General features: G+C 39.0%; 1 protein-coding gene across 1 annotated transcript; it reads left to right on the top strand.

The window, feature by feature from the left end:
- LOC140157180 (uncharacterized) lies at positions 1-23,759 on the top strand. Its single transcript, XM_072180283.1, has 11 exons — positions 1-429; positions 4,982-5,222; positions 9,216-9,289; positions 12,902-13,026; positions 13,864-14,041; positions 16,500-16,676; positions 18,068-18,103; positions 18,580-18,701; positions 19,995-20,175; positions 22,112-22,249; positions 23,381-23,759. Exons 1-11 carry the CDS (start codon positions 213-215, stop codon positions 23,446-23,448), a joined length of 1,557 nt encoding a protein of 518 aa, XP_072036384.1. The 5' UTR covers positions 1-212; the 3' UTR covers positions 23,449-23,759.
- The last annotated feature ends 3,665 nt before the right edge of the window (positions 23,760-27,424 follow it).

Genomic DNA, 27,424 nt, shown 5'->3' with positions numbered 1-27,424 from the left:
GAACCAATCTGTACATGATACCTGATAGTAACCCGGCAAGCTAACACTTATATTTTGATGGAACACTTGTATAAAGTCTATTTTAAGTTTCCTGTCGGCCGCCCGTGGTAGTTGCATTAACCATCGTACTGTAACTTGATGGTACCAAATTACCAGTACAAAAACGTCTTTCCCGGTGCCTCGTTCCTCTCACAAAACTTTCTGATATCACCATGGACAGCAGAGTGGTACTCGGAGTCATTCTTTTCGTCATATGCCATGCATCTTTAGTGGAAGGCTATGGCTCAGGGGCACCATCTACATCCTGCGTGACAATGACACCAGGACATCTTAATCCAAACAATGAACCCATTAATCCATCAAGTGATCCTTCACCGTATTCTTTGGCCGTTGACAAAACGATGGTACGGATAGGAGGAACTGTTCGAGGTAAATAGACTATTTTAGCAATGAAAATCAATTACAGGAACATTATTTCGCAGAGGCGGCAGAAGCATGGGGAAAGGGGGGGGGGTGATGGGACGAACATAGTTTGTGCCGCTTTTACTGGAACAATTCTCAATTTCAAACCTTTTTTTGTCCAAAATGAATAGCCCAATCATCAAATTAAAAAATCCACCACTAATTGTAACACTATTAACCATTTAATCGCCATTCATTTCAGAAAAGTATATTAAAGGAGTATTTCGTGATCCTAGCATCCTCTATTTATGTCATTTTTCATTAGATATCCACGAAAAATACCTATTCCCAAAATTTCAGTTGATTCCGATTTTGTGTTCGCGAGTTATGCATGATTATGTGTATTACACTGCTCCATAGACAATGCGTTGTAATTTCGTTCTGGTGCACCAGAACGAAATTCAAATTTCACGATATCTTTGCTAAACGAATTAATCTGCAAGAAATATTTTGTACATAAACATTATGTAGCCAGAGGTTTCCAGTGATATGAAAATTTCATATGAGGATGAGGCTGTGGATCACGAAATGCCCTTTTAAAGAACATATTAAAAGTCCCCAAAAGTCCAAGTAATGGAACAGTGCCTAATTTGCATAAATCCAACATGGCCGCTTGTGTAGGGGTTACAATTTCAAATTTTGTCAATTGTTGTTAAAAACACTAAGGTATTCCCTTTGTCATGTCAAGGATTCAGAAAAAAAGTATCTCCGATATAGGCCAATATTTCTTGAGTTCTGGAGGAAAAGGTCAAAATTTGGATTCCACATTGAAAAATGCCCCGATTTGGATAGAAATGGTTTCATATTGCTCCGCTTGCAGAAACAATAAAAAAGAATAGTTTGCCATATCTCAGGTGGATTGTTACCTTGGTAACATGGCAAAGAAGATCAAATTCCATTGAGCCTTCAGTTGACATTGACCTATTTTGTTGGATTAAAATTGGAGCCTATTTCCATTGTAAACGACCTACTTTTTGCATATAACTCAAGAACTGTATGTCGGAGGCTGGTCAAACTATACTTTTTCCGAGTCCTTATGATGAGCAAGACATTGGTAATGGTTTTAAACCATATTTGACCAACTTTGAAATTTCACCCCTGCATTAGGGGTCATTTTGGATTTATGCAAGTTAGACACTGTTCCACTACTTGGACTTTTGGGGATTTGATATTTTCTTTAATATACTTTTCTGAAATTAATGGTGATTAAATGGTTTCTGTTAAAATTAGTCAGGCGCGTGCCCAAGGGGGGGGCTTTGGGGGCTTCAGCCCCCCCCCCCCGGGTCTTAAAAAAAAAAAAAAAAGAGGGAGAAAGAGAGACAGAAGGGAGAAGGAAGGGAGAGGGAGTGAGAGGCATAGCCAGTGTGGGGAGGGGGACGTAGTACCTCCTAAAATCAAAAGGGGAGAAAAAAGCGCCCAAAAGTGGATTCATAGGCCTATTTCACAAATTTTGAATGGAATTATAACACATTTTATAGCCACTTTTTCGGTCAAATTCTCGTTCAAAAATCCTATAAATACGAGGGGGTATCAAAAAGTTTTAGAAATCGCCCAGAAGTGAAGAGCTATATCAATGAAATTTTGTCAGTGCAATCACTGGTCCTTATGTACACTATGGTGCAAAAATGGTCTCATAAGTATGTTTACTTTTTTGACAGGAGCTAGATGTCACTACCTGCCTATGTAACCACATAACCAGCAAAATGGAGAAAATTGAGGCATGCAGCATGATTAAGTTCCATTTTAAGGGTTACAGTGCCCAGAAAATCTGTGATGAAATAAAAATTCCTTTTCCAAAACGTGACAGTGACATATCACAATCACCACCGAAGATAACTTTCATTTCATCATCAATTTTCTAGGCACTGCAACCCTTCAAAAGCAGGATCTTAATAATGCTGCTTGCCTCAATTTTCTCAATCTTGCAGTTTATGCACAGTAACTGGGGCAGCAGGTTATTGGCATCTAGTGCCACCTGTAAAAAAGTAAACATACTTATGAGACCATTTTTGGACCATAATGTACATAAAGACAAGTGATTGCACTGACAAAATTTCATTGATATAGCTCTTTCACTTCTGGGCAATTTCTAAAACTTTTTGATACCCCCTCGTAGATGCATTATATAAAAGGCTCAAAAATAACCAATAATATTAAATGTAAAAATGTTGCACCAAATGCCTTCACTGAGGCTTTGATTGCGAGTTATTGAGCATGCGTGTTCTTATAAAACTAAAATTCGCGGCTCAGTTGGAAATCTGATAAAATATACATGCTCAGAAAATAACTCATAGGCCTAAATGTGTAAAAATGTTGCACCAAATGGCTCCATTGGGGCCAGTTTACTTTCAAAAGCTTTCAAATTCTGAGGGGGGCACATCCCCCCTCAGACACCCCCCTGTCGCGCAAGCGTTACACCTTTCAACATTTTGCGTTCAGACTTCAGCCCCCCGGGGTCCCGATTTCTGGGCACGCCCCTGTTAGTGGTGGGATAAGCCCTGACTTTCTTTAATTTGATTGCCCTAGAAGGTGAATTGTGGTATTTAATGGCTATTAAATGGTGCAATTTATCATATTTTGGCCCATAACACGGTGTTCATCGAGCTAAAAAGAGGATACACTGGGTAATTATTGCTTTATTTTATCTTCTTTATGATAAAATGTTTTCCCTTTATGAAAGTGTACGGACGAGGATGTGCCGCGGTATTTGGTTAGGCTTCAGCGATATATCAGACTTATCAAAGGGATAGGGCCTATATTGATGGATGAGTTTTCAGTCAATACCAATGGCTATAATTCGCATTTGAGCAAAAATGCCCTTAAGGGGGTACTACACCCCTGTCCAATTTTGTGCCTATTTTTGCATTTTTCTCAAAAATTATAGCGCATTGGTGACAGGTAAGATATGTTTATTATAGGGGCAAGGACTACAACTACTGCACTGGAAATTTTATTTCAGCACAGACAACAGTTGTGTAGTTACAGTCACAAATGAGGGAAACCCAATATTTGATCAATAAATCAATAACTACTTGCCTTGAGTTGCTGAATCTTTAGTGCAGTAGTTGTAATCCTTGCCTCTATAATATACATATCTTACTTGTCACCAATGCGATAAAAATTTTGAGAAAAATGCAAAATTAGGCACAAAATTGGTCAGGGGTGTAGTACCCCCTTAAAAACACTAAATTTAGGCAATTGTGTGCTATTTGGGTGGCAAATTGGTATACTGATGGGTTGCTAAAATAGTGAGTTGTGAGAGAAAAGGTCACTAGCACCCGAAATCTGTGGGCCGCATCACAGCACACATTTGGTTAAAGACCTCCCCACCGGACTTTCTGTTTCCGAAACTAAATATACTAGGCCTACTTAAAGGCCCATTCAGTGATTTGCTCATCCGGACGATCGTAAAAATCATCAAAATTCAGATTTTGGTACCTTTGTAATTGGCATAGATGTGCTAACATAGCCTGCTAGTGGTTCGGTCGAAAGCCGTGTATTTTAGACAAAATAAAGCATTTGCATGATTCTGGACTTTTGATACTGACAGTACAAAAGTCCGACTCGAGATCGAAAGAAGCTCACTCTCCACGTACCAACACGCGTTGCGTATTGTTTCTACTACTTATTACATCAGTAGCTACTATTTTAAACAAAATACACAATTTTAACTGTTTTTCATATTTGAATTGACCGTTAGTTTGCCTCGGTGACCTTTAATTGCTTATTTTGTTTTCTACTACAAAAATTAAGCGTCTGTTTTAAATCAATTTAGACTCTACTTCCCCGTGTTAGAAACACTGGACTAGGAAGTTTTTCCAGTCGATTGGTGGCGCACTGTACGAAAATCTCGATTTTCTCGAGTCGATCTGAGTTGAAGTAGAAAACCTTTCTAAAACTTCTGTTTTTTGACTAATTTTTCGATGTATTCAGGGGAAAAGTGGTTTAATGAAATTCTGTAGACTTATTCTTTATTTCTAACCAACTCTGACAAATTTCCATTTTTTTTAATGTTCCTGTGAAATCACTGAAAGGGCCTTTAATGTAAATTATTTAAAGGTCGCGCTTTGTAATCGATTATTTTTATTAAAGGAAACGCTTGATGAAAGCCAGTGGGTGGACGTGAGGAAAAAAACCCCACACGTTTTGTAATGATGAACTCTACATTTTTCGACGGGGTGGGGGGAGGGGGTGGGGGTGTAACGAAGACGACTAATGAGAGCATTTTTGGCTAATGCGAGCACTTGGAAACAAGGGGCTACACAAAACACAAATAATTATGCACCTTCCGTAAAATTGGAGTTAGATTGAAGTTTGCAAAAAGTGATTGAAGTTTTCAAAAAGCGATATTGAAATTTGCACAAAGTGATTGAAGTTGGTAAAAACTGATTGAAGTCTGCAAAAAGTGATTGAAGTTTGCAAAAAATGATTGAAGTTTGCAAAAAGCTATTGAACATGTTGAAGTTGCCGACGAATGGTTTTTAGTTCATATTAAATTTCCATGTTTTTAATCTTACAGTCACCATTAATCATGTTAATGGCGTCACCTTCCGAGGGTTTCTTCTTCAAGCCAGGTTGGCTGCGGATGGTTCCAGCACGGTCCCTATCGGAACATTTAGTACCTCAGTTGAGAACACAAAGACAACAACGTGCACAGCAACTGATGACAGCGTAACTCATGAAAATACAGAAATCAAGCCAGAAGGCATGGCTGTTACATGGATGGCACCAAGCACCGAGTTTGGGGATATCAAGTTTGTGTAAGAGAAACGATTAGGCCGTGTAAAATTAATATTTTGGTTCTCGTCCCTCCCTCCTCAATTTCTGGGATTTGTCAGATTTTTTTTTTTTTTTAGATTTTTCAATTTTTTCAGACTTTGGAATGATTTATGAAATCTTCATACATATAAATAAGTTTATTAGATCTTGAAACAAATTCATCAGGTTTGGTAATGAACGAATAAATAGAGTTTTTCTTTTGTCAAAACCAATTTGAAGAAAACTTACTAGTTTTTCTTGCTGACAGTTTCGTCAGTTAGCAACTGACTTTATCAAAGCTTGGTGTTGTTGTGATGATCCAACAGCTGACGACTGGCGGGAAGTTATGTCACTTCCGGTGTTAGTCTTGCTGGCAGTCTTCAGAAGTGGATCATACACGTGACTAAGATTGTAGACCCCCTCGTCTCTGTTCTCTGTTCTCTGTCGATTATACGGGCAGCTTAGGTTATAACACGTCCAGAGCCCTGGCTGATATCATTAATCCCATTGTATGCACTACCGAACATCATGTCAAAAATTCGTATGATTTAGCATAAGAATTATGTGGGGTTATGATCGAAAACAATGAGCAATTCATCTCACATGATGTAGTATCCCTATTTACGAATGTGCCTATAGACGAATGCCTTGACATAATCCGTGACAGACTCGAAAAAGATCCGGATCTGAAAAAACGCACGCTGTTAGAGGTTGAAGATATTATGGTTTTAATGAAGTTTGTTCTGACCACTACCTACTTCACTTTCCGGGGCACCATCTACAAACAAAAATTTGGTGCAGCGATGGGGTCACCGGTCAGTCCCCTCACAGCGAACATCTTCATGGAATGGTTAGAACAGCGCGCCATCCTTACTGCCCCACTACAGTGTAAACCCCGCCTCTGGAAACGCTATGTCGACGACGTTTTAGAAATAGATCAAAAAGACTCAGCTGAAACATTGACAGAACATCTGAACCAGGTCGACACTACCTCTAGCATAAAGTTCACGTATGAGGAAGAACAGGACCACCAAATTCCCTTTTGGACACCCTAATAATCCGTAAACCTGACAATTCTATCAAACTCATGGTCTACAGAAAAAAGACCCATACAGACCAATATCTGTCTTTCACGTCCCATCACCCTCTTCATCAGAAAATGGGAGTTGTGCGCACGTTACTTGATAGGAAAGACAGAATAGTTACGGAGGAGGATGATAAAGTCAAAGAGGAGGAACACATACGACAGGCTCTAGCTAAGTGTGGTTATCCTAAGTGGACAATTGATAAAGTCAAGAATCAAATGGAAGCCAAACAACAAGAAAAGACAAAGAAAAGTAAGAGCTGAACATAAAAGTAAACTGGTGGTGTTACCTTACGTAGCGGGAGTGTCGGAAAGAATAAGTAGAACTCGCAAAAAACACGACATCGCGACCGCCATGAGACCCCATACCACGATCAGAAAAATGGTGGTCCATCCGAAAGATAAACAAGATCCGGTTAAAACCCCTAATTGTGTTTATGAAGTTCCCTGCGGTAGCTGTGAGCTAACTTATGTTGGTGAAACTAAAAGAACTTTCGGCACGCGTCTGGATGAACACAGGAGGGAGGCGGAGAAAGCAAGTCAACAAAAGTATACAAGGTCAAAGAGGAAAGAATCAGAGAGCCGTTTTAAGAACTCTGCCATAAGCGATCACGTAGCCAGGGCTAATCATATTATCAACTGGGGGGAGTCCAAAATCTTAGAGAGAGAGAGTGATAGGAAAGCCAGATGGATTAAAGAATCAATACAGATCAGAAAGAGGGGGCGAGGAGTAATGAACAGAGACGAGGGGGTCTACAATCTTAGTCACGTGTATGATCCACTTCTGAAGACTGCCAGCAAGACTAACACCGGAAGTGACATAACTTCCCGCCAGTCGTCAGCTGTTGGATCATCACAACAACACCAAGCTTTGATAAAGTCAGTTGCTAACTGACGAAACTGTCAGCAAGAAAAACTAGTAAGTTTTCTTCAAATTGGTTTTGACAAAAGAAAAGTTTATTAGAGAACAAGCATCACTTCCAAGTCTTTTTGTGGTACTCTAGGGGGTTTATCCCTCAGAATCTCACATTTGAAAAAAAAAAAAAAGGGCCTCATCGTTTCCTCGAGCACTGTTGAAGAAGACCGAAAACTACTGACAATGCTAATTTTACATTGGAAAAAAAAAAAAAAAACAAACACCTCCCTCCCTCATCAATTCATGAAAATCCTCTGGACGAGAACCAAAACATTAATTTTATACGGCCTTAGCAAGTTTCGTTTTTATGCATGTATTCTTTTAAACATATTTTTGTGACACAGATTTTAGGTAAGAGCGAATGAAAATAATGATATAAAATTGGATCGGTTGAGCCCATATTTATTGGTTGAGCTATGAGTTTTAAAATATTTTACAACTCATAGCTCAACCAATAAATATTGGGCGTAAAGCATCCAGTTTTATCAGCTAATAATAATTTTTTAGCTAATTTAGGTGTTTGGAAATATTTGCACTTTGGTGTTTTAGTGTATATGTTATAGGTAATAGGACATTGCCTAGTTAACGTCACTGTGTGAAAACTAACCGGCCAATATTTAAAGTATTCTCTGAAATTCTAGAAAATATAGTTTTGCAACATGTCCTAAATTTTTAGCTAATTTAGGGGTTTGGAAATATTCGCACTTTTGTGTTTTAGGAAGGATATGTAAACGACAGATAACACCAAAAAAATATGAAGAAATTATTTCCAAACCGTGTTACGATCTTCAGCCATTATGTTTCTCATTTTCAAGAATGCTGGTTAACAATGCGCACACTATTGTCTCATTTTGTAAAGAAAGGCTCGCACAGTATTATTACCTTGCGTTTGCTTTATTATCGGTAAACAATAGGTAAAACAGAAACATGTGTAGTGTGGATTTAACCAGAGAAGATCTGATGTAACATAGTTGAGCTGTTTTTAATGAGTGTTATCTTGGTTTAATAGCTTTTAATGGGGTTTAAGTCCTGCAAAGGTCGTGGTGAATTCTACTGTAGACATAACTGCATCATGACCAATAATGTGTGTGTAATGGGGGGGGGCGTCAAGTTGGTGAATTCCCCCAAGGAAATTCATTAATCAAAAATGGTGTATGTTGCCTTTTGATGTGACAATCTTGTCCATGATCACTTGAAACTGATTGATACCAATCATTTTGATACTTGCCTGTACATGTATCACGTACTGGGAGCAGCCGAAGAAGCACGGGTCGTCTGCCTTGACATCAGCAGAGCTTTTGACCAGGGGCGTAGCCAGCTTTTTTGGTCGGGGGGGGCAAAATCAAATTTCGGGGGCACAGACGAAAAACATTACAGTTGCATCATACAATTCATAGAGACTGCATGTCTTCTATATATGCTCATTATATGACGGAAATAAATGGGCATAAAATAGTTTGAATAATCATGTATAACTCTTGTCGTTAAGGGTAGACGAGGTATTGTTGGTCGATGCAGCCAAAACAAAAATCGATTTTCATTATCTAGATCAATATATCATTGAAAAATAACACTTTGAAGTTTTGCAAAAGTTCATTCTGCAAATCAAATACTTTGAAAACTTGCTTGTTTTGTGATTTATTGTTGTTAATGAGTTATGTACGTTTTACAAAAGTGTTGTTATTTCAGCCCTCTTTACAACATAACTCAAGAACCACAGACCCTACAAACGTACATCTGTGCTATTTGAATTCTTCTACACACTCGCTATTAATGATCAAATCGCAACAGTTTAAAATATTTGCTAACCTTAAATTCTGAATTTGATAGACAGTACCGTACTGTAAACCGGATTCACTTGATAAATCTATTGGGGTACGGGGAATAAATTTTGGGAAACTTCGTGATTAAAATGAGCTAAGTTACCAGACACAAACTTGGGCGATATTGAAGTGTCTTTAATATACAATCTGTGTTTGTTTGCATATATTTCAGGGCGACTGTTGCAGAAAATCATGATGTATTTTGGGTTGGTCACGAATCATCTACTGTTTCATATGATCCAACAGGTAAATCACTTTTATCAATGGTGAAATTAGATGAAATTAGATTAGTGAGAAGCGCATTTAGTAGCACTACTTTATTTACTCTTGAGTTCATATGCAACACTACCGAGTCAACTGGCTACAAAGGTCCGATTTCTCAAAGCTTGGGCAGTGGTCAGGCTTCCTAAGCCAGCAGGCTAGCCCACCAAGTGGATCCATTTAATTGATTTACGAGGTGATGTATGATGTGAAATAGTAATAGTAATTGGGATTAAGCCTATAGTGGGTTAGGAAGCCTGACTACTAGCCATGCTTCGAGAAACCGGCCCTAAGTGGCTAGTAGTCCCAGCAAACACAAAACGTTTTCGACAAAAGGTTAGAAAAGATTGCCAGAAAACGTTTAAATGTCGGGTTATAGAAAGGGTATATAAAGGGTATAAAACGTTTCAATAACTTTCAAAAACATTATTGATAACTTACTGCAAACATTGTAACATAACATTGTGTTAAGTGTTGACAAAATATTCGGCAAAAAATGCTTGCAGAAATATTTGTCAATAACATTTTGAAAATATTAAAAAATATTTCTGTAGTGTGTTTTCATGACCTTTATGTAACCCGACATTTAATGTTATTAAAATGTTTTTACCAAAACCAAACAAACAAAATATAACCTGTTTAAAACGTTTTAAAAACGCTGGGCGGTGTACAAGTAGGCCTATATATTAGGGCGTGGGGTGTGTGGCGGTGGGGTAGGGGTAGGATAGGGTGTGTGTAGGTGTATGGGGGGGGGGAGTTATCAAGTTTCATTTGGGTAGGGGTGTGCCGCGTAGAAGGTTTTTTTTAGGCCTTACACTAAATAATAAATACACACCCGGTGGACACATTCTTCACTTATAATAAATTCGCGAAATGTCTCGAGATGTCTTCAAAATTCATGCTCAGACGTAGACGTAGGTTTAATGTGTCTGTGACTGTGAATAAAGAAAAATCATGAAACCCTTAATAGTATTAACCAAGCCGTGCCAAAATTAAAAACAAGTGAAAAATAGATGAATTATTTTTTTCTGCCACATTTGACTCTTGTCACTTATTAGTAAATTCAACAAGTTTCAATCGAGGTAAACGTTTACTTCTCCCTCGCTAACCATGAACAGTTTCATTTGTTCAGTCAACTGATCACAGACTATTCACGTGACAAACTAAATTGCAATTGAAAACAATCAATCCATGACATTGCATATTTTTTTTTTATTTTAGGTAATGCATGCTATTGCTATGACCTTTTGAATGGACAGTAGTGAATATATATCTACTAAACTTGCGGTTCATAGGTACCCTTTACATTGTTCTTTTACATAACTGCTGACTTTCACACGCGTTTTTAAACATCCGATACATTATGACCCAGACGCAAGTGGTCGTACTGACAAGGTGCCTGAGAATTATTTGCCTTAGTTTGAACTACCTTACAATAAAATGATTCAAGTTTGAAAATCAAACTGAACGAAAAAGCAAACTTAATCTTAACTTGCTCAGTCACGGAGAATGTCGATACGTCTACTATATATATAGCAAGTGGTTATGATTGAAAAAACACACCCTGTTTTATGAGCAGTATGACTATGATGTCCAGTATTTCAACATGTCATTGGTTACTTGTGGGTGTGCTCTTACTGATTTGCACCAAGTTTGGGAATGCACATATTGCACAGGGTGAGTTTATTTTCGAATAATTTTCCATATGTACACTGAACAAGGGGTGAGACGTTTTTGGGGGCATTCTTAGGTCTTTTTGGCGACGGGAAGGGAAAGAAGGAAATAATAAAGAAAAAGCAAAGAAAGAAGTTGTTTGCCATGGGTGGGATTCGATTTTTGGATTCGGAGCAAGCTAGCCAAGTCCATGCAAACCGAAACATGCTGCTTCGGCACCTTAAAAACAAATGTAAATACTGTTTGAATACTTGTACGCGTTAATTGTTATTGTTAATTGTTATAACTTTTTATTATACTTATTACGTACAAGTGTTAACAGAATTAATTTTAACGCTTGTGAGTGTGCACCTACTTCACGTGTATGGCAAGCCAAGGGGTCCAAAAGCCTGGAACTGCTACGCGTAGCTTCTTTCTCGTTACGAGCAGCTGTTTGACCAATCAAAATAGTAAAATTTAATCACGTGGTTGGGTCGTTAGCTGCGCGTAGTATAGTGCTAGGTATCCTCTTTCACAATTATTATCTTGTAATTAATTTACGGAATTAGCATAGATAACGAGCGGGTAAGGAGGCCAAATCACAGCACGTATCAAGAGAACATGTTGCTAATGCCTGGCTAAAATGACACAAAGCATATTTATTTAGTGTTTCCAAGTTTACACCGTGTTTAATAGCAAGTAACTTTATACTCGGGCTGTATTAGCGGTGCAGGGGATATGAAGGTCAAACAACAACTACTACTGATGTAAATAGGAGTGGGCTATTATGGCTCTTACTTTGTTTTATTTTCTAAACAGTTTTTTTTGTTCTATATAACCTATCTCAGCATGAAATGACAAAATTTTTGGCAGGGGGTCTGAGAGCGCTGCACACTTTTTTCTCGGACACCACAGGCGGCATAGGAAGCGCAACACGTGACGTACGAGGCTGGCGAAGATACAGGGCTGACAGCCCCATTCAAAATACACGGTTAGCAATTACAAATGGAAAATTAACATACTTGTAGTGTGGTATACGGTCGTACCCCGGCGGTTTTAGAGTAAGATAATTTTGCTTTGACACCACATAACAAATTTAGAATTGTTTATGAAGATTTCATGATTATGTGTTAATCCAATGGCGACCTCAAAATTGGCGATATCGCTTCCATCACCGCCTGGGACACCAGGCCAAATAAAAACTGTTTAGAAAATCATATGACAAAAAAAGTAGTTTTCACCTCTGTATAGCCCACTGCTAATGTAAAGCGCTGTGTAAAGATATTGCAGGGAAAGCGATATCACATGCCACTGTGTAAATATGGAGAGAGTAAAATGGGTCATCATTTTTTTCGGAAGGGGGGGGGGGGGTCCTAAATTTACAAAAAGTCGGTGTCAATAAAATTGCGGCCCTCACTATTTCGGCATCAAAAATGTTATGCCCCCGACTCCCACCACAGATACATCTTACCCCCTAGACAGGCTAAAATTGTATTGAAATCAGTCTTTATGAATACAATAAACACACTATCTGTAGTCATCTTGTGACTCCCTACATTTTGTCATTATCAATTTATGACCCCCTATATTTGGGATCCCCTTTCGAAGAAAATGATAGCCCCCTAATATAGAACAGTCATCATTCTGTTCAGATCTTACTTTAATAGCACCTATACCATTTTTTGCTGATATACTACAGATATTTTCATTTACAAAAAATAACAACGTAATATTTGTGAGAGAGGATGTTTACATCAGCTCCACGTGTTTAAAACCGCGAATCTGATTGGTTAATAAGCTGCACGTAACGAGAAAGAAGCTACGCGTAGCAGTTCCACGCTTTTGGACCCCTTGGCTTGCCATACACGTGCGGTGGTGGGTATTTTCATACCATTTCAATGACACACATATACTATTTTATCATAACTTTTGTTTCTTTGATAGGTCAATTTACGTGCCCAACATGGTTTGCACCATGGGGCAGGAAATGTTATTACTTCCAGGGCGCCCATCAGTCCCTGGCTTTGGCTGAGCATACATGTAGGGCCGTCAATAGGGATGCTCTTCCGGTGAGTTTTCTTTATTTAGAGCTATTTTTGTGGGTTATGAAAGTTTTTGTTGCATTAATTAAAACTATTGGACACCCTTAGCCCTATGCCCTCTTACATCTACAACTGGCCGATCTGCTTTTGAAAAATAATATACTCAAAGTCATAACATGAACTTTTGGATATGTTGGATACAAAAACTCACACAAGATTCGTATAAGATGGGTGTTAAATAATTGTACATCAATGGCGAAAGTGTGCTTCCGACGACTCAGTCACACCCGTCGGCTGTTTGAGAACAAATTGTACCACTGACTTAAGTGGGCGCTTTCACATGACTTTATTTTGATCACTTATTGACAGAAGCCTGGTAAAGCGTTAATACGCTGTCAGATCAGTTACCGATTTAATGACGGAACCCCTTTGTCCTGAACAAAAGGTATCACTGTATGAATAGCTTGCCGGCAAATCAAATCGGCACAAAGAAACGATACGTTACGTAATCTATTCTTATTAAAATCTGCTTGGCTGCCTGGCTAGGAAACACCACCGAGCAGGCAACAATGAGTATTTTTGACGAAAGAGCGAAGGCAGATCCTGTCCAACAAAAAAACCATTGCAATAGATTGGTCTTAAAATAATGCATGTTTGCGCCACCGCCTGTATCAGTAATATAATTATAACTCCAATAATGTTTTTGTGGAGGATGTCTGCCTTTCGTCCAAAGAAAAACACTCATTTAGAGGCAAAGTTTGCTTGAACATGGAATGCTATGGTATGCCATTGGAAATGACACCATTTTGGCTCAAAGTGCAAGCCATATTTTCATGATTTTACGGATTGCAATTATTACTGCAGGTGTTAGTTGAAAGTCAAGCCGAAGGGGACTTTCTTAAGGGCAAACTAAAAGAGCATGACCCAGCGACTCATGAAGGGTTTTGGTTACGATGTAAGGATGATACAACGGAAGGACAATGGACATGTGATAGCTCATCCAACTATTGGAACTCGGCTGGTGATAACTTAGGATTTTGGGGTGAGTTAGTTATTTGTAAAACATTTTATGTTTGCTGGGAAGTTACTACGTTCCAATGATTCAAAGGCTGTCTTGTAATTAATGTAGCTTATGCAAAGCTTCAGCTGAAGAGCTATATCCCAGATATGTCGAAATCCAGCCCTGGCTTGGATTTGCCACGCCATGCATGGGTGAAATTCAACCGCCTGCGAAGATGAGTAGGTCGCTCCAGGGCCAGTATGCATAGATGGGGCCTCACCCAAAGCCCACTTTGTGAGTGCGGAAAGGAAGAGCAGACGGCAGACCACATCATCAAAGCTTGTCACCTTCATCGACCCCCAAATGGAGCCAAGGGACTCTCTGAAGTTGATATTTCCACACGAGACTGGCTGCTCAACAGCAAACTTGAGATCTGAATCTCCCTCTTTAGAAGCATACGAAAGAAGAAGAAGCTGATACTCATTTGTTTTCTCAATCAATTTATATATCAAAATTAAAAGAATCTTTCATTTGTCAAAACCATTTTGAAGAAAACTTACTAGTTTTTTTCTTGGTGACAGTTTCTTCAGTCAGGGCCGTTCCTAAGTATTTTGCCGCCTTAGGCAAAGCCTCTTCCTGCCGCCCATTTCTTCTTTCCTTTTCTCTGCCCCGTTCCTTTTCTTTCTCTCAGGTCACTCTTTTCCTTTTCGGCCCTGATCACCACAATCACAATAACATTCAGCTGATGACTGGCGGGAAGTTATGTCACTACCAGATGTTAGTCTTGCTAGCATTAGACTTAAAGTGAAAAGTCTACATTAGTTTTATTACAAAGAAATCCAGAGAGTGTGAAGTCTACATTAGTCGTAATACAAGAGAGTGGAAATTCTACGTTAGTTTTATTACAAGGAAATCCAGAGAGCGTGAAGTCTACATTGTCGTAATTATGTATAAGGAAATCCAGAGAGTGTGAAGTCTACATTAGTCGTAATAGAACGAAATCCAGAGAGTCGGAAGCCTACATTAGTTTTATGACGAGGAAATCCAGAGAGTGGAAGTCTATATTAGTTTTGATACGAGGAAATCCAGAGAGTGAAAGTCTATATTAGTCGTAATACAAGGAAATCCAGAGAGTCGGAAGTCTACATTAGTTTTATTACGAGGAAATCCAGAGAGTGGAAGTCTATATTATATAGTTCTAATACGAGGATTTCCAGAGAGTAAAAGTCTACCGTAGTTTTGATACGAGGAAATCCAGAGAGTGAAAGTCTATATTAGTTTAAATACGAGGATTTCCAGATAATTGAAAGACTAAATTATAGTCTCAATACAAGAAAATCCAGAGAGTGGAAATCTACATTAGCTTTAATACTAAAAAAAAAAGAAATTCTGAGATCGGAATGTCTGCATTAGGAGGATTCCAGAGAGTCGAAAGTCTATATTATTAATACAAGGAATTCCAGACAATATTGAAAGTTTATATTAGTTTCAATACAAAGAATGCCAGCGAGTGGAAAGTCTATATTAGTTATATTACAAGGAAATGCAAGGGAGATGAATGTCTGGATTAGTTTTAATACAAGGAAATCCAGAGAGTGGAAAGTTTATCTTAGTTTTATTGCAAAGAAATTTGGGAAGAAGAATGTTTGCATTAGTTCCAAGGGATTCCAGAGAAAGAAAACGTAAAAGCTTCATCAAAATGATAAAGAAGCATAAATATATCAACTTGATCATGAGAGTTCGATGCTTATTTAATAAAACAGTACAATGTTCTGACCAAATTAAGTGAGTATCCTCAGCCGGAGTTCGAATGTTAAAGCCATATTATAACATTTGCTGAGGAGGACGCCCCATTTCTTTACACGATTATATTGTACTTTATTAAACCAATATACTCTGCAAAAATCAAGACTCTAGGTGCTGTAGTTTTGTCAAAATCCGAGATTTTGAATAAAACGATGGAACCGGCGTTTTATTATTACGATGGAATTATTAGTCGAACGCATACACGATGTTCATAACACACAGTACGTACACGGCGTGCGGGACGGTGATCTACACAACAAAGGGTCGTACCATAACATGACCGAAGGAGTGGTACGTATTGGCGACATATGCGCTGGTAGTAAATTCCAATTTTCTTTGCTTTGCCGTAGTTTTTCGGCTCAAAAATACACAAAGGGTCGTACCATAACATGACCGAAGGAGTGGTACGTATTGGCGACATATGCGCTGGTAGTAAATTCCAATTTTCTTTGCTTTGCCGTAGTTGTTCGGCTCAAAAATAAAAGGGGATATATCTGACAGTAAAACTAACATTTAATGGCAAAGAAATGCTAATCTATTTTGTAAGAAAATGTTCTAATATGGCTTTAAGTTTGTTGTCTGTTTGGTATTCCAAAATCTGAATTTGGATGAATTTTAGAGCAAATTATTGATTCCACTTTAATTTGCTTTCGCTTGTTTTTATTGACTTTTTTTGTTATAATTTTATTCTTAGATTGGCGAAATGGAGAACCTGGTGGCGATACCGATGAAAATTGTCTTGTGATCGACTTTGACGGCAAATTACGTAGTGTCCTTTGTCAGTTATTGCTATCATTCAATGCAGCGGCCTGTGAACTCACGATGGTGACCGCGCCGACCGTAACGCCTGCGCCAACAGGTCCATCTGAAAGTAAGTCACGTTCAATAGAGTTAAATGTATGATGATTGGATGATGACGGGTTGACCTTATCATTAAACTAACCTGCAAACATGATGAAGTTATCCCCGGGGAAGTTATTCAAGATGGCGACGAGAGGAAAACCTGAACCGCGAGGAATTGACGCAATGGGCTGGGTGTCTGTGTGAGGGCTGTAGGGGAGTGCCAGGTGGTGGCCGTATTGCATTCTCTAAATTCAGTAAATTTTCATCGTCAACCGTGTAATTGAATGGGATTATTTTGAAATTTTATAACGCTTGAAATATCACAAACAAATAGGCATATGTTGATAAATAATATAAATACAAGCTAAAACCGTTGGGGTTCGATAATGAACCCCACAAAACTAACCGATTATATTGGAAAATGCCATACTGCCGGGCGATTTCACAAGTTGTCGGCTCGATCATGTCATCCGCCGCCTGGGGAGTGTGTGACGTTGGTGTCGTTGTAGGGAATTAGGAATATGATTGGTTAGGATTAAAGGTCAGGGGTTGTGAATAATATTTACGTCTACAATGACATCTTGTTAACAGAACCCACATCAGAACCTAAACCAACCACACTAAGTCGTAATTAAACTTAATTTTTGTTATTATCATTTGGTCTTGGTCATCATTATCAGATTTTTCCGTCTTTTTGGTGTCAAGATCTTAAAATCGTAGATATGATCATCATCACCGTCGCCTCAACACTACCAACATGATATGACACACCATTAACCCAGTCAGAGCATGGTGGCATCACTAAGTTTGTGTTACGCTTTCAATTGGTGAATGAAAAAAAGGACTCGCAATTTACACAAGCATAAGTTAGGACTTCACACGCGCAGTAACAAAAACCTAATAATTTTCGGTAATTATAAAGCAAATTACAAACTTCAATTACAGTTGATCTAAATTCCTGTCAATTCAAGAGGATTTAACGTTGCATTTGGAAAAAAAGAAAAGCGCAGTGATAGTGCTCTACGCACAAGCACAACGCCTAGACGTTGATCCACAAGCCTCAGCACACTTTACGAGGTTGTCGCTGTCAATACGGCCCCACATCATTCCATAAACCATTTAACAACAACACAGGGACTTTGCAGCTTCAAGAGCGCACACCCTAGACATTCCACAAATAACCTTCGCAACCAGGATCAGCTCCCCGAGTTTCGTACGGGAGCTTACGGGTTACAACAAGAGAATTAGCAGTAAGTTCCCCTGTCCCCCGGAATTGACGCAATGGGGTAGGTGCCTGTGTGTAGGGTGTAGGGGAGTCGTTGGTATCGTTTTGTAGGGAATTACGAATAATGATTGGTTAGGATTACAGGTCATGGGTTGTGAATAATATTTACATCTATAATGACGTCTTGTTCACAGATTCCACAGAAGAACCTGAACCAACTACACAAAGTGGTGAGTAGTAAGGAACCGTTCACAAACACTTGTTAGGGGGGCTGATGCAAAAAGGGGGAGCCCTGAAAATTGTTGATCCTCCTAAAGTGGGGGGGGCCCTGGAAAAAAATGAGTTTATATGCTTTTCTATGGGGTTAACTCATAATTTTCGAAGCCTTCATGGCTTCACCTGCATCGACACGTTTTTTAGGACGTGCTCGGTTTTGGAGTCGGAACAAGCTATAGTCAAGTCGGGAGTCAAGTCCATGTAGACTGCTTTTGCACCCTAGAAACAAGTGTAAATATTTTTTAACACTTGTACGCGTTAATTGTTATTAATTTGAATTATATTTAATAAGTGCAAGTGTTAACAAAATACTTGTGAGTGTGCACTTTGACGTGCGGTGGTGGGTATTTTTATAACCAATTGAAAAAAATATGTTCAATGACACAGTAAGGTATAAACTATATTTCCATAACTTTGATTTATTTGATAGATCATACGTGCCCAACATGGTTTGAACCATGGGACAGGAATTGTTATTACTTCCAAGGAGCCCATCAGTCCCTGGCTTTGGCTGAGCATACATGTACGGCCGTCAATATGGAGGCTCTTCCGGTGAGTTTACTTTATTTAGAGCTATTAGGGTGGTTGAAAACAACCCAGTTTTCTTAAAGTCTTCAAAACTATTGGAAAACTAAATATTGAAATTTGACCCCTCCCCAAATTTCTTTCTTTTTTGATTTTGGCTTCATCCCCTCCCCTCTCCTGGCGACCCCCCCCTGCGCTTTCCCTTTGTTCACCACTCCCTCCATCACCTCCCCCTTCTTTTAAAATTGAAATTCATGAAATTAAATGAACTCGCTTGACTTTATTAAAATGGCCCATAACTATGATAACAAAATATACTGCAAAATATTTAGTTGATAGAAAACGACACAGGTAGACATGTACCTATATCTAGCAGCCACGCCACGTTGTTACGGTAATCGACCAGCAACTCTATTCAATTTATTTAAATAATACGCCTAAAAAGGTGGCGGTAAATAACTGTACATCAACGGCTAAAGTGTGCTTCCGACGATTCAGTCACATCCGTGGGCTGTATAAGAACAAAAGGTATCACTCGCATTCACATGATTTTCTTTTGATCACATATTGACAGTAGCCTGCCTGGTAAATCGCTAATACGCTGTCAGGTCAGTTACCGATTTAATGACGTAACCGCTTTGTCTTAAACAAAAGGTACCACTGGATGAATAACTTGTAGGGAAATCAAATCGGCACAAAGAAACAGTACGTTACGTAATCTATTTCCTCTCCATTCTTATTAAAACCTCCATGGGTCCGACTGCCTGGCCAGAAAACACCACCCGAGCAGGCAACAATGAATATTTTTTTGACGAAAGATGCGAAATGCAGATCCAGCCCAGCACAAAAACATTACAATAGATTGGTCATAAAGTAATGCATATTTGCGCAAACGCCTGTATCAGTAATATAGTTGAGCCATTCCATGTCAACTCCAGGGATGTGCACCGCAGCACCTCTTCAATTTTTTTTCTTTTTCTGTGTGGTGGTAGATATTAATGAGAAAGTAAAATCCTGAAAATTTGAGCTTCATACTCCATTTCGTTTTCCCGTGGCATCAATTTGAAATTTAGGGGTTCAGCGTAAAAATGTGTTGAAGAGGTGATGTGGTGCACATCCCTGGAGTTGACATGGAATGGCTCAGTTTCGCAAACTCTGACTGTTTTGTGGTGGGTGCTTGCCTTTCGTCTAAAGAAAACACTCATTTTTTTGGTTGTATATAGATGGAATTCTATGGTATTCTATGGTATGCCGTTGGAAATGAAACCATTTTGGCTCAAAGTGCAAGCCATATTTTAAGAATTGCTATTATTGTTGCAGGTGGTAGTTGAAAGTCAAGCCGAAGCGGACTTTCTTAAGGACAAACTCAACGCCGATTTTAACCCAGCGACTCATGATGGGTTTTGGTTACGATGTACGGATAATACAACCGAAGGAAAATGGACCTGTGATAACTCAACCAATTATTGGAACTCGACTGAGGATAACCAAGGATTTTGGGGTGAGTTATTTGTAAAAGTTACTATGTTCCACCGATTCAAAGGCTTTATCGTAATCAATGTAGCTTAAGGGGGTACTACGCCCCTGTGGTAAATTTGTGACTATTTTTGCATTTTTCTCAAAAATTAATAACACACTGGTAACAAAAGTTATGTATATTATTGGGGCAAGGAATCCAATTACTACACTGAAATTTCAGTGACTCAAGACAAGCGGTTCAGTAAATATGATAGGAAATGAGGTACATCCTAGCGATACCTCATTTTCTATCATAAGTATCGTACCGCTTGTCTTGGGTCACTGAAATTCCAGTGTAGTAATTGAATTCCTTGCCCCTATAATATACATAACTTTTGTTACCAGTGTGTTATTAGTTGTTGAGAAAAATGCAAAAATAGTCACAAATTTATTGAGGGGTGTAGTACCCCCTTAATATATAAAGCTTCAGCTGATACTCATTTGTTTTCTCAATCTGTTTATTCAAAGCCTGCATATGATCAGTTGTTGAAAATCCACCTCTCTAGGTTGATTGTTACCAACTATTCTCTTGATTCTGTTCTGCATGATTCGTATGGAAATTGTAAGTTTGTGATAGCATGCTGAATGGTCGGTAGGTTTGATATCATCTTAATCTCCTTTCTTATCATGCTTATTGAGAAGAATAATCTTGACTTCCGTCCAGGCTGCTGGTATATTCTTTTCTGTCAATATTTGGTTGTAAAATGTCGTTAATTCTCGATGAGTCCGTTCTGCATGATTCGTGTGAAAATTGTATGCGTGTGATAGCAGGCTAAATGGTCGGTACTTTTGAAATGGAGAATAATAATCTTGACTTCATTCCAGGCACTGGTATCTTCTTTTCTGTCAATGTTTGGTTGCAGCGTCTCGTTATTTGTGTGTTGATATCTGCACCGCCTATCTTATAGACGAATCCAACGAGCCAAGTCATTGTCAGGATTTGGTCGGCCATCTTTGGGTCCCCGCAACACCAAAAACCCGCTTAAAATGATGTTACATTCTTTTGTGTTGTAAACTGTCATTATTCTTTTGTCTACTTGTCACACGGGTGAAATAATGCAGTTTAAAATGCCCTCCAATGCCGCATTATTTCACATGTTAGGTGAAATTGAGTCGACGGGGACCCAACTTTGGCAGCCATTGAGGTATAGGACTGCGTGAAATTGGATTCGTCTATACAAGTTACTGGATATCACACAGGGAGTTCCGGAGAGGGGAAGTCTATCTTATATAGTTTTATTATAAAGGGATGCGGGGAGAGCAATGTCTGCATTAGCATTAATACAAGGGATTCCAGAGAGTAGATAGTCTATAGTATTAATACAAGGAATTCAAGAGAATTGAAAGTCTATTAGGTTTTATACTAGGAAATCCTGAGAGTTGAAAGTCTAATACAAGACAATCCAGAGAGTGTAAAAAGTCTACATTAGTTTTAATACAAGGAAATCCAGAGAGTGGAAAATCTATCTTAGTTTTAATACAAGGATATCCAGAGAGTGGAAAATCTATCTTAGTTTTAATACAAGGATATCCAGAGAGAGGAAAGGCTATCTTAGTTTAATTATGAAGAAATTCGGGGGAGAGGAATGTCTTCATTAGTTTTAATACAAGCGATTCCAGAGAGTGGAAAGTTACGCGACAGCTTCACCAAAATGATAAAGAAGCATAATGATATATCAACTTGATCATGAGAGCTGGATGCTTATTTCATATAACAGTTCAGATATAACTTGTTCTGACCAGATTAATGACTATCCTCAGCTCGGGTTGGAATGTTATAGTTGGTTGTCTGCTTGTTATTCCAAAATCTGAATTTGGATGAATTTTAGGGCGTTCGAGTTTGGCAATTTATTGATTTCCACTATAATTTGCTTTTGCTTGTTTTTTATTGACTTTTTCTGTTATAATTTTATTCTTAGATTGGCGAAATGGAGAACCTGCTGGTGATCCTGATAAAAATTGTCTTGTGATCGACTTTGACGGCAAATTACGAGATGTCCCTTGTCAGTTGTACTTTTCATTCAATGCAGCGGCCTGTGAAATAGGGTCATCAGCAAGTAAGTCACGTTCAAAAGAGTCAAAATCAGTGGCGTAGCGTGGATCATCCGATTGGGGGGGGCACCGACCATGATGGGGGGGTACCGGGTCTGATTGGGCACAAGCCGTTTTTTGGCCATTTTCCTATGGGATTTTCTAAAATTTGCAGTCGGTTGGGGCGCCCCTATGACGCTACGCCACTGATTAAAATTAAGATGATTAGATGATGACGGGTTAACCTTATCATTAAAACAACCTGCAAACATATGAAGTTATTCAAGATAGCGACGAGAGGAAAAACCCAGAAACATATCAGAGTTGATCTGCAAAAATATGAGTATGTGTATAATAAACTTATTCTGTAACGTTACGAACATTTTCCGCTAGCAATTTTCCAGCAACCGTAAAAATCTTCCGTAAAATTATATACATTCTGTAAGAATATGATGAGAAATTTCTTTTTATTATGCTAATCCAATACACCCGGGTGTCAACGACAAGCTTGAAAAGCGTTTCACCACGAATACGTACACACCCCAACTTATAAACAAAATGATTAGAGAGAGTGAGTGTACATTTTCCCCTCAAAATTTCACCCTTTTAGATTTATCAGACGCATTTCTCCATGAGAGCAAGGCAGCGGTAAAAAGTCAGTCGTTGCAAAAACAGCAGTTGCCACAATCGTTATCACTCGTCCATATTGCCATCGTTGTCAGTGAGCTGTTGTCTTCATCATCACAATAAGCCCAATCGGCATTGGAAGTTTACAATGCATTGTGGGACAGTTTTTGTAGTTTTGGGACACTTTGTCCTTCGACCTATTGGGAAAATTCAGAAAAATTCGGGTTTTGTGCGTACAAAATATAATTTAAAACGTGTTTACTAGAATAAAAACAAACCTAAAATTTTGGTTATTGTATAAATTAATTATTTTATTATTTATAGTGATAACACTATTACAATAATAGATTAATTATTAATAATTACAGCAATTTTCCCGATATGTCAGAGGTCAAAGTGTCCCAAAAATGCTCTCAAAAACCGGAAGTTACGTGAAGTTATGTGAAAGACGAGGACAAGGACGATGATGACATCTACAATGACATTTTGCTATACTTTAATAGTTTTTTTTTTGCCTTTTCATTTTTCAGGCTGGATTGTACCAAGTCTTTCAGCGATGATGAGTCTCCTTGTAGTCGTTTTTGCTCTTTATTACTAATTTTATTGGACTATAAGGTCAAAAAAGTTTGGCTAACCTTCTTTGGCCAAAAACACAAGCTTTTATTTACTGTCACGAAGTGGCCAATTTTTAATTTATAAAAAAAACCTAAAACAACTCACAACCATGAAAAAGAGGAAGCTCAAATGCGAATAACCTATTCGCGATCAGGCAGCTGAAACAAACTTTTTATGGCTTCGTAACTCGGATTTCAGGTGTTTGATGCAGAGAACATCTGGTTTGATGATAGAGGGACATTGCTTATGTTATAGCGCTATTTTCTTTCGATTTATCAATTATTTAAATATATATGTGACGTGTCATGTCAAAAGGAGACACTTTTGGGCAGGATCGTAAATAGAGAAATAGCCAAAAATCTGCCGGTGGGTGGTTTTTTCACAATTTAGGTTTGTTGCAAATTTGTGATGTTATCAATGTTAAAAATATTGTCTGATAGTTTCAGATCGGAATATAACTGGCATCTTGTATTTTTTGAGACATTTTTCAAGTTAATTCCTACTCTCAACATTGTCAATAATATTTTTAAAGGCCGATATCTCAATTTCCAATTTTATAATACCATAACTTCCGAACTCAATATCTTCGCTTAGGAATGTCCGATTTCATTGGGGAAAACGGCGTTGTGAAGCAAAATATCTCTTTATTTAAGATATGTAAAAACCTCAAAATTCATAACCTGCCCAAAAGTGTCTCCTTTTGACATGACACGTCACATATATCGCTCCGCGGTCTTTCTCTCATCGATTCTGGCTAAATACGAATCCTCGTATTTGGCAGCCAGCCAGGCGGCGGATGACATGATCGAGCCGGCAACTCGTGAAACCGCCCGGCCGTATGGCATTTTCCATATACTCGGTTAGTTTTGTGGGGTTCATTATCGAACCCCAACGGTTTTAGCTTGTATTTATATTATTTATCAACATAGGCCTATTTGTTTGTGATATTTCAAGCGTTTTAAAATTTCAAAATAATCCCATTCAATTACACGGTTGACGATGAAAATTTACTGAATGTAGGGACTGCACGTCATACACCACCTGCAGCCAGCTATCGAAGGGACAACATATCGCACTAGCGTATTCAAACCTTAATCAATGTTGTGATACTTTGTGACATTTGATGATACGGAATTAAAGATTATTGTGAAGTTATATTTTGTTATCCGTCTACTTCTCTTCGTGTATTTAGCGAGTTTTCTCCGTGAAACTTCAATGTCATATGAGATCCATCGGTCATCTATTATGGTGTGCATTGCACACTGTGCAATCTATCTTTCATCAGAATAACAGATGAATCTCGTGTAAGTTTCAATGCATATACATGCATCATGTACACCCCAGTTCATTCCTGTTCATCCCAGTTTAATCCTGTTCACCCCAGTTTATTCCTATGCATCATAATTTACCCTGGTACATCCCACTTCATTACTGTTCATCCTGGTTCATTCCTCATCATTCCAGTTCAATCCTGGTCACCCCAGTTCATTCCTGTCCATCCCAGTTTGTTCTTGTTCTTCACTGAGAGTTCTTCCCAGTTAACCCCGTACATCCCAATTCATTTCGTGTTCATCACATTTTATCCCAGATCACCCTGGTACATCCCAGTTTAATTCATATCAGTTCATTCCTATGCATCATAGTTCACCCTGGTACATCCCACTTCATTCATGTTCATCCTGGTTCATTCCTCTTCATCCCAGTTCAATCATGCTTGCCCCAGTTCATTCCTGTTCATCACAATTCATCCCTGTTTACCCTGGTACACTTCCGTTCATTCCTGTTCATCCCAGCTCAATCATGTTCATCACAGTTTATCCTAGTTTACCCTGTTCCTGTACATCACAGTTCAATCCTGTTTACCCCAGTTCATTCCTGTTCATCACAGTCCATTACTGATAATCCTAGTTCACCATGGTACATCCCCGTTTATTCATGTTCATCCCAGCTCAATCATGTTCACACCAGTTCATTACAGTTCATCCCATCCCACCTTGGTACATCGCACTTCATTCATATTCATCCTAGTTCATTCCTGTTCATCATATAGTTCAATCCTGCTCACCCCATTCCTGTTCATCCCATTTCATTCCTGTACAACCCCCGGGGTACACCCCAATTTATTCTTATCATCCCAGTTCACCCCAGTTCATTTCTGTTTACCCCAGTTCATTCCTGTTCATCCCAGTTTATCCTGTTCATCACAGCCCATTCCTGATAATCCTAGTTCACCCTGGTACATCCCCGTTTATTCATGTTCATCCCAGCGCAATCATGTTCACCCCAGTTCACCTTGGTACATCCCACATCATTCATGTTCAGTATAAATCAAATACTGGAACTTACGTTTCGTTAACACGACGTTTCGTCCGAAACCATCGGACATCATCAGGTGACTGAATTAGGTCGATTGGTCACGTGAGAGATGGCGATCAATTCCTTTCAGTGTCTGGTCCCACGCGTGCGAGAGTTGAAAGCGTAGTCCTCCTGTTCTGCGACGGGCTTTCGACTCTCTCCCAGACAGCTTCGCGCACACCCCTTTCAAACCAGCGTTCCTCCTTGTCCAGAATGATGATGTCTGGATTAAAGGTGTGTCCCGTGACTTTGTTGTGGGTGAAAACAGCCGAGTTATGGGCTTCGTTTGAGCTAGGCCTGCGATGTTGGCACCCCTAGCTCTAAGGGATTGTTTTGTTTCTCCAATATAAGAGTCCTTACAGTCCTTTTCCGCACATGAGATAAACCATAAACGATGTTGCTACGTTTATCCTTTGGAGGTTTGTCTTTGACCTTGACTAATTTGCCGCGGAGGCTGTTAGTGGGTTAAAAGATGTGTTGATGCCAAAGGTCTTAAAGGTTTTCTTTAACTGAAAGGCCAGCGACGTAAGGTATGGTAATGTGCGTTGAGTTGGTGTTTTGATTCGTGTTCTGTGCACTTGCCAAGGTCTGATCTTTCTTTGTCTTAGCTTTCTGGAAAGCCCAGTTTGGGTAGCCGCAGGTGCTAAGAGATTTCTGGATGTGATTGAGTTCCTTAGCTTTGGGCCCCTCTTCGCTAACGAGGGTGTCTGCGCGGTACTGCAAGGTTCTATAACCCCAAGTTTATGAATATGGGAGTGGTTGGAGCCAAATTGAAGGCAATGGTCCGTGTGAGTAGGCTTTCTGTATACTATGGAGGTTAGGATGCCATCGGTGTTGCGTTGAACCAAACAGTCCAGAAAAGGCAACTGATTATTCTCACACTCTCCTGGCCTGCGTAAACTTAATGTTAGGATCAACGCTGTTGATGTACTTGAAGAACTGTTCAGACTCACCTTTGCTTATCACCACGTATCTCAACCACAGCTTAATAGAGGGGGTTGCCGGGGTACTTTTTCAGAACCTCTTGTTCAAATGCTTCCATATACAAGTTCACAACAATTGGACTGACACGTGAACATCTCTCACGTGACCAATGAACCTAATTCAGTCACCTGATGATGTCCGATGGTTTCGGACGAAACGTAAGTTCCAGTGTTTGATTTATATCTGTACTTTTGATTTACCAACTGGATGAATAATCTACACCAAGATATCCTGGTTCATTCTAGTTCATGATCATTATAGTTCAGTCCTGCTCACCTCCATTTCATTCCTGTTCATCCCATTTCATTCCTGTTCACCCCAGTTTATTCTTATTATCCCAGTTCAATCCTGTTCACCCCAGATCATTTCTGTTTGCCCCAGTTCATTCCTGTTCATCCCAGTTTATCCTGTTCATCACAGTCCATTCCTGTTAACCCTAGTTCAACCTGGTACATCCCCGTTCATTCCTGTTCATCCCAGCTCAATCATGTTCATCAAAGTTCATCCCAGTTTGCCCTGGTACATCCCAGTTCATCTCAGTTAATTCCTGTTCAACACAGTCCATTAATTCCTGTAAATCATATAGTTCACCCTGGTACATCCCCGTATAAATTCCTGGA

This window comes from Amphiura filiformis, chromosome 7 (genome assembly GCF_039555335.1).
Source record: "Amphiura filiformis chromosome 7, Afil_fr2py, whole genome shotgun sequence".
Lineage (NCBI taxonomy): Eukaryota > Metazoa > Echinodermata > Ophiuroidea > Amphilepidida > Amphiuridae > Amphiura > Amphiura filiformis.
The sequence above is the reverse complement of the archived record's forward strand: the minus strand, read 5'-3'. Positions and strand labels throughout refer to the sequence as shown.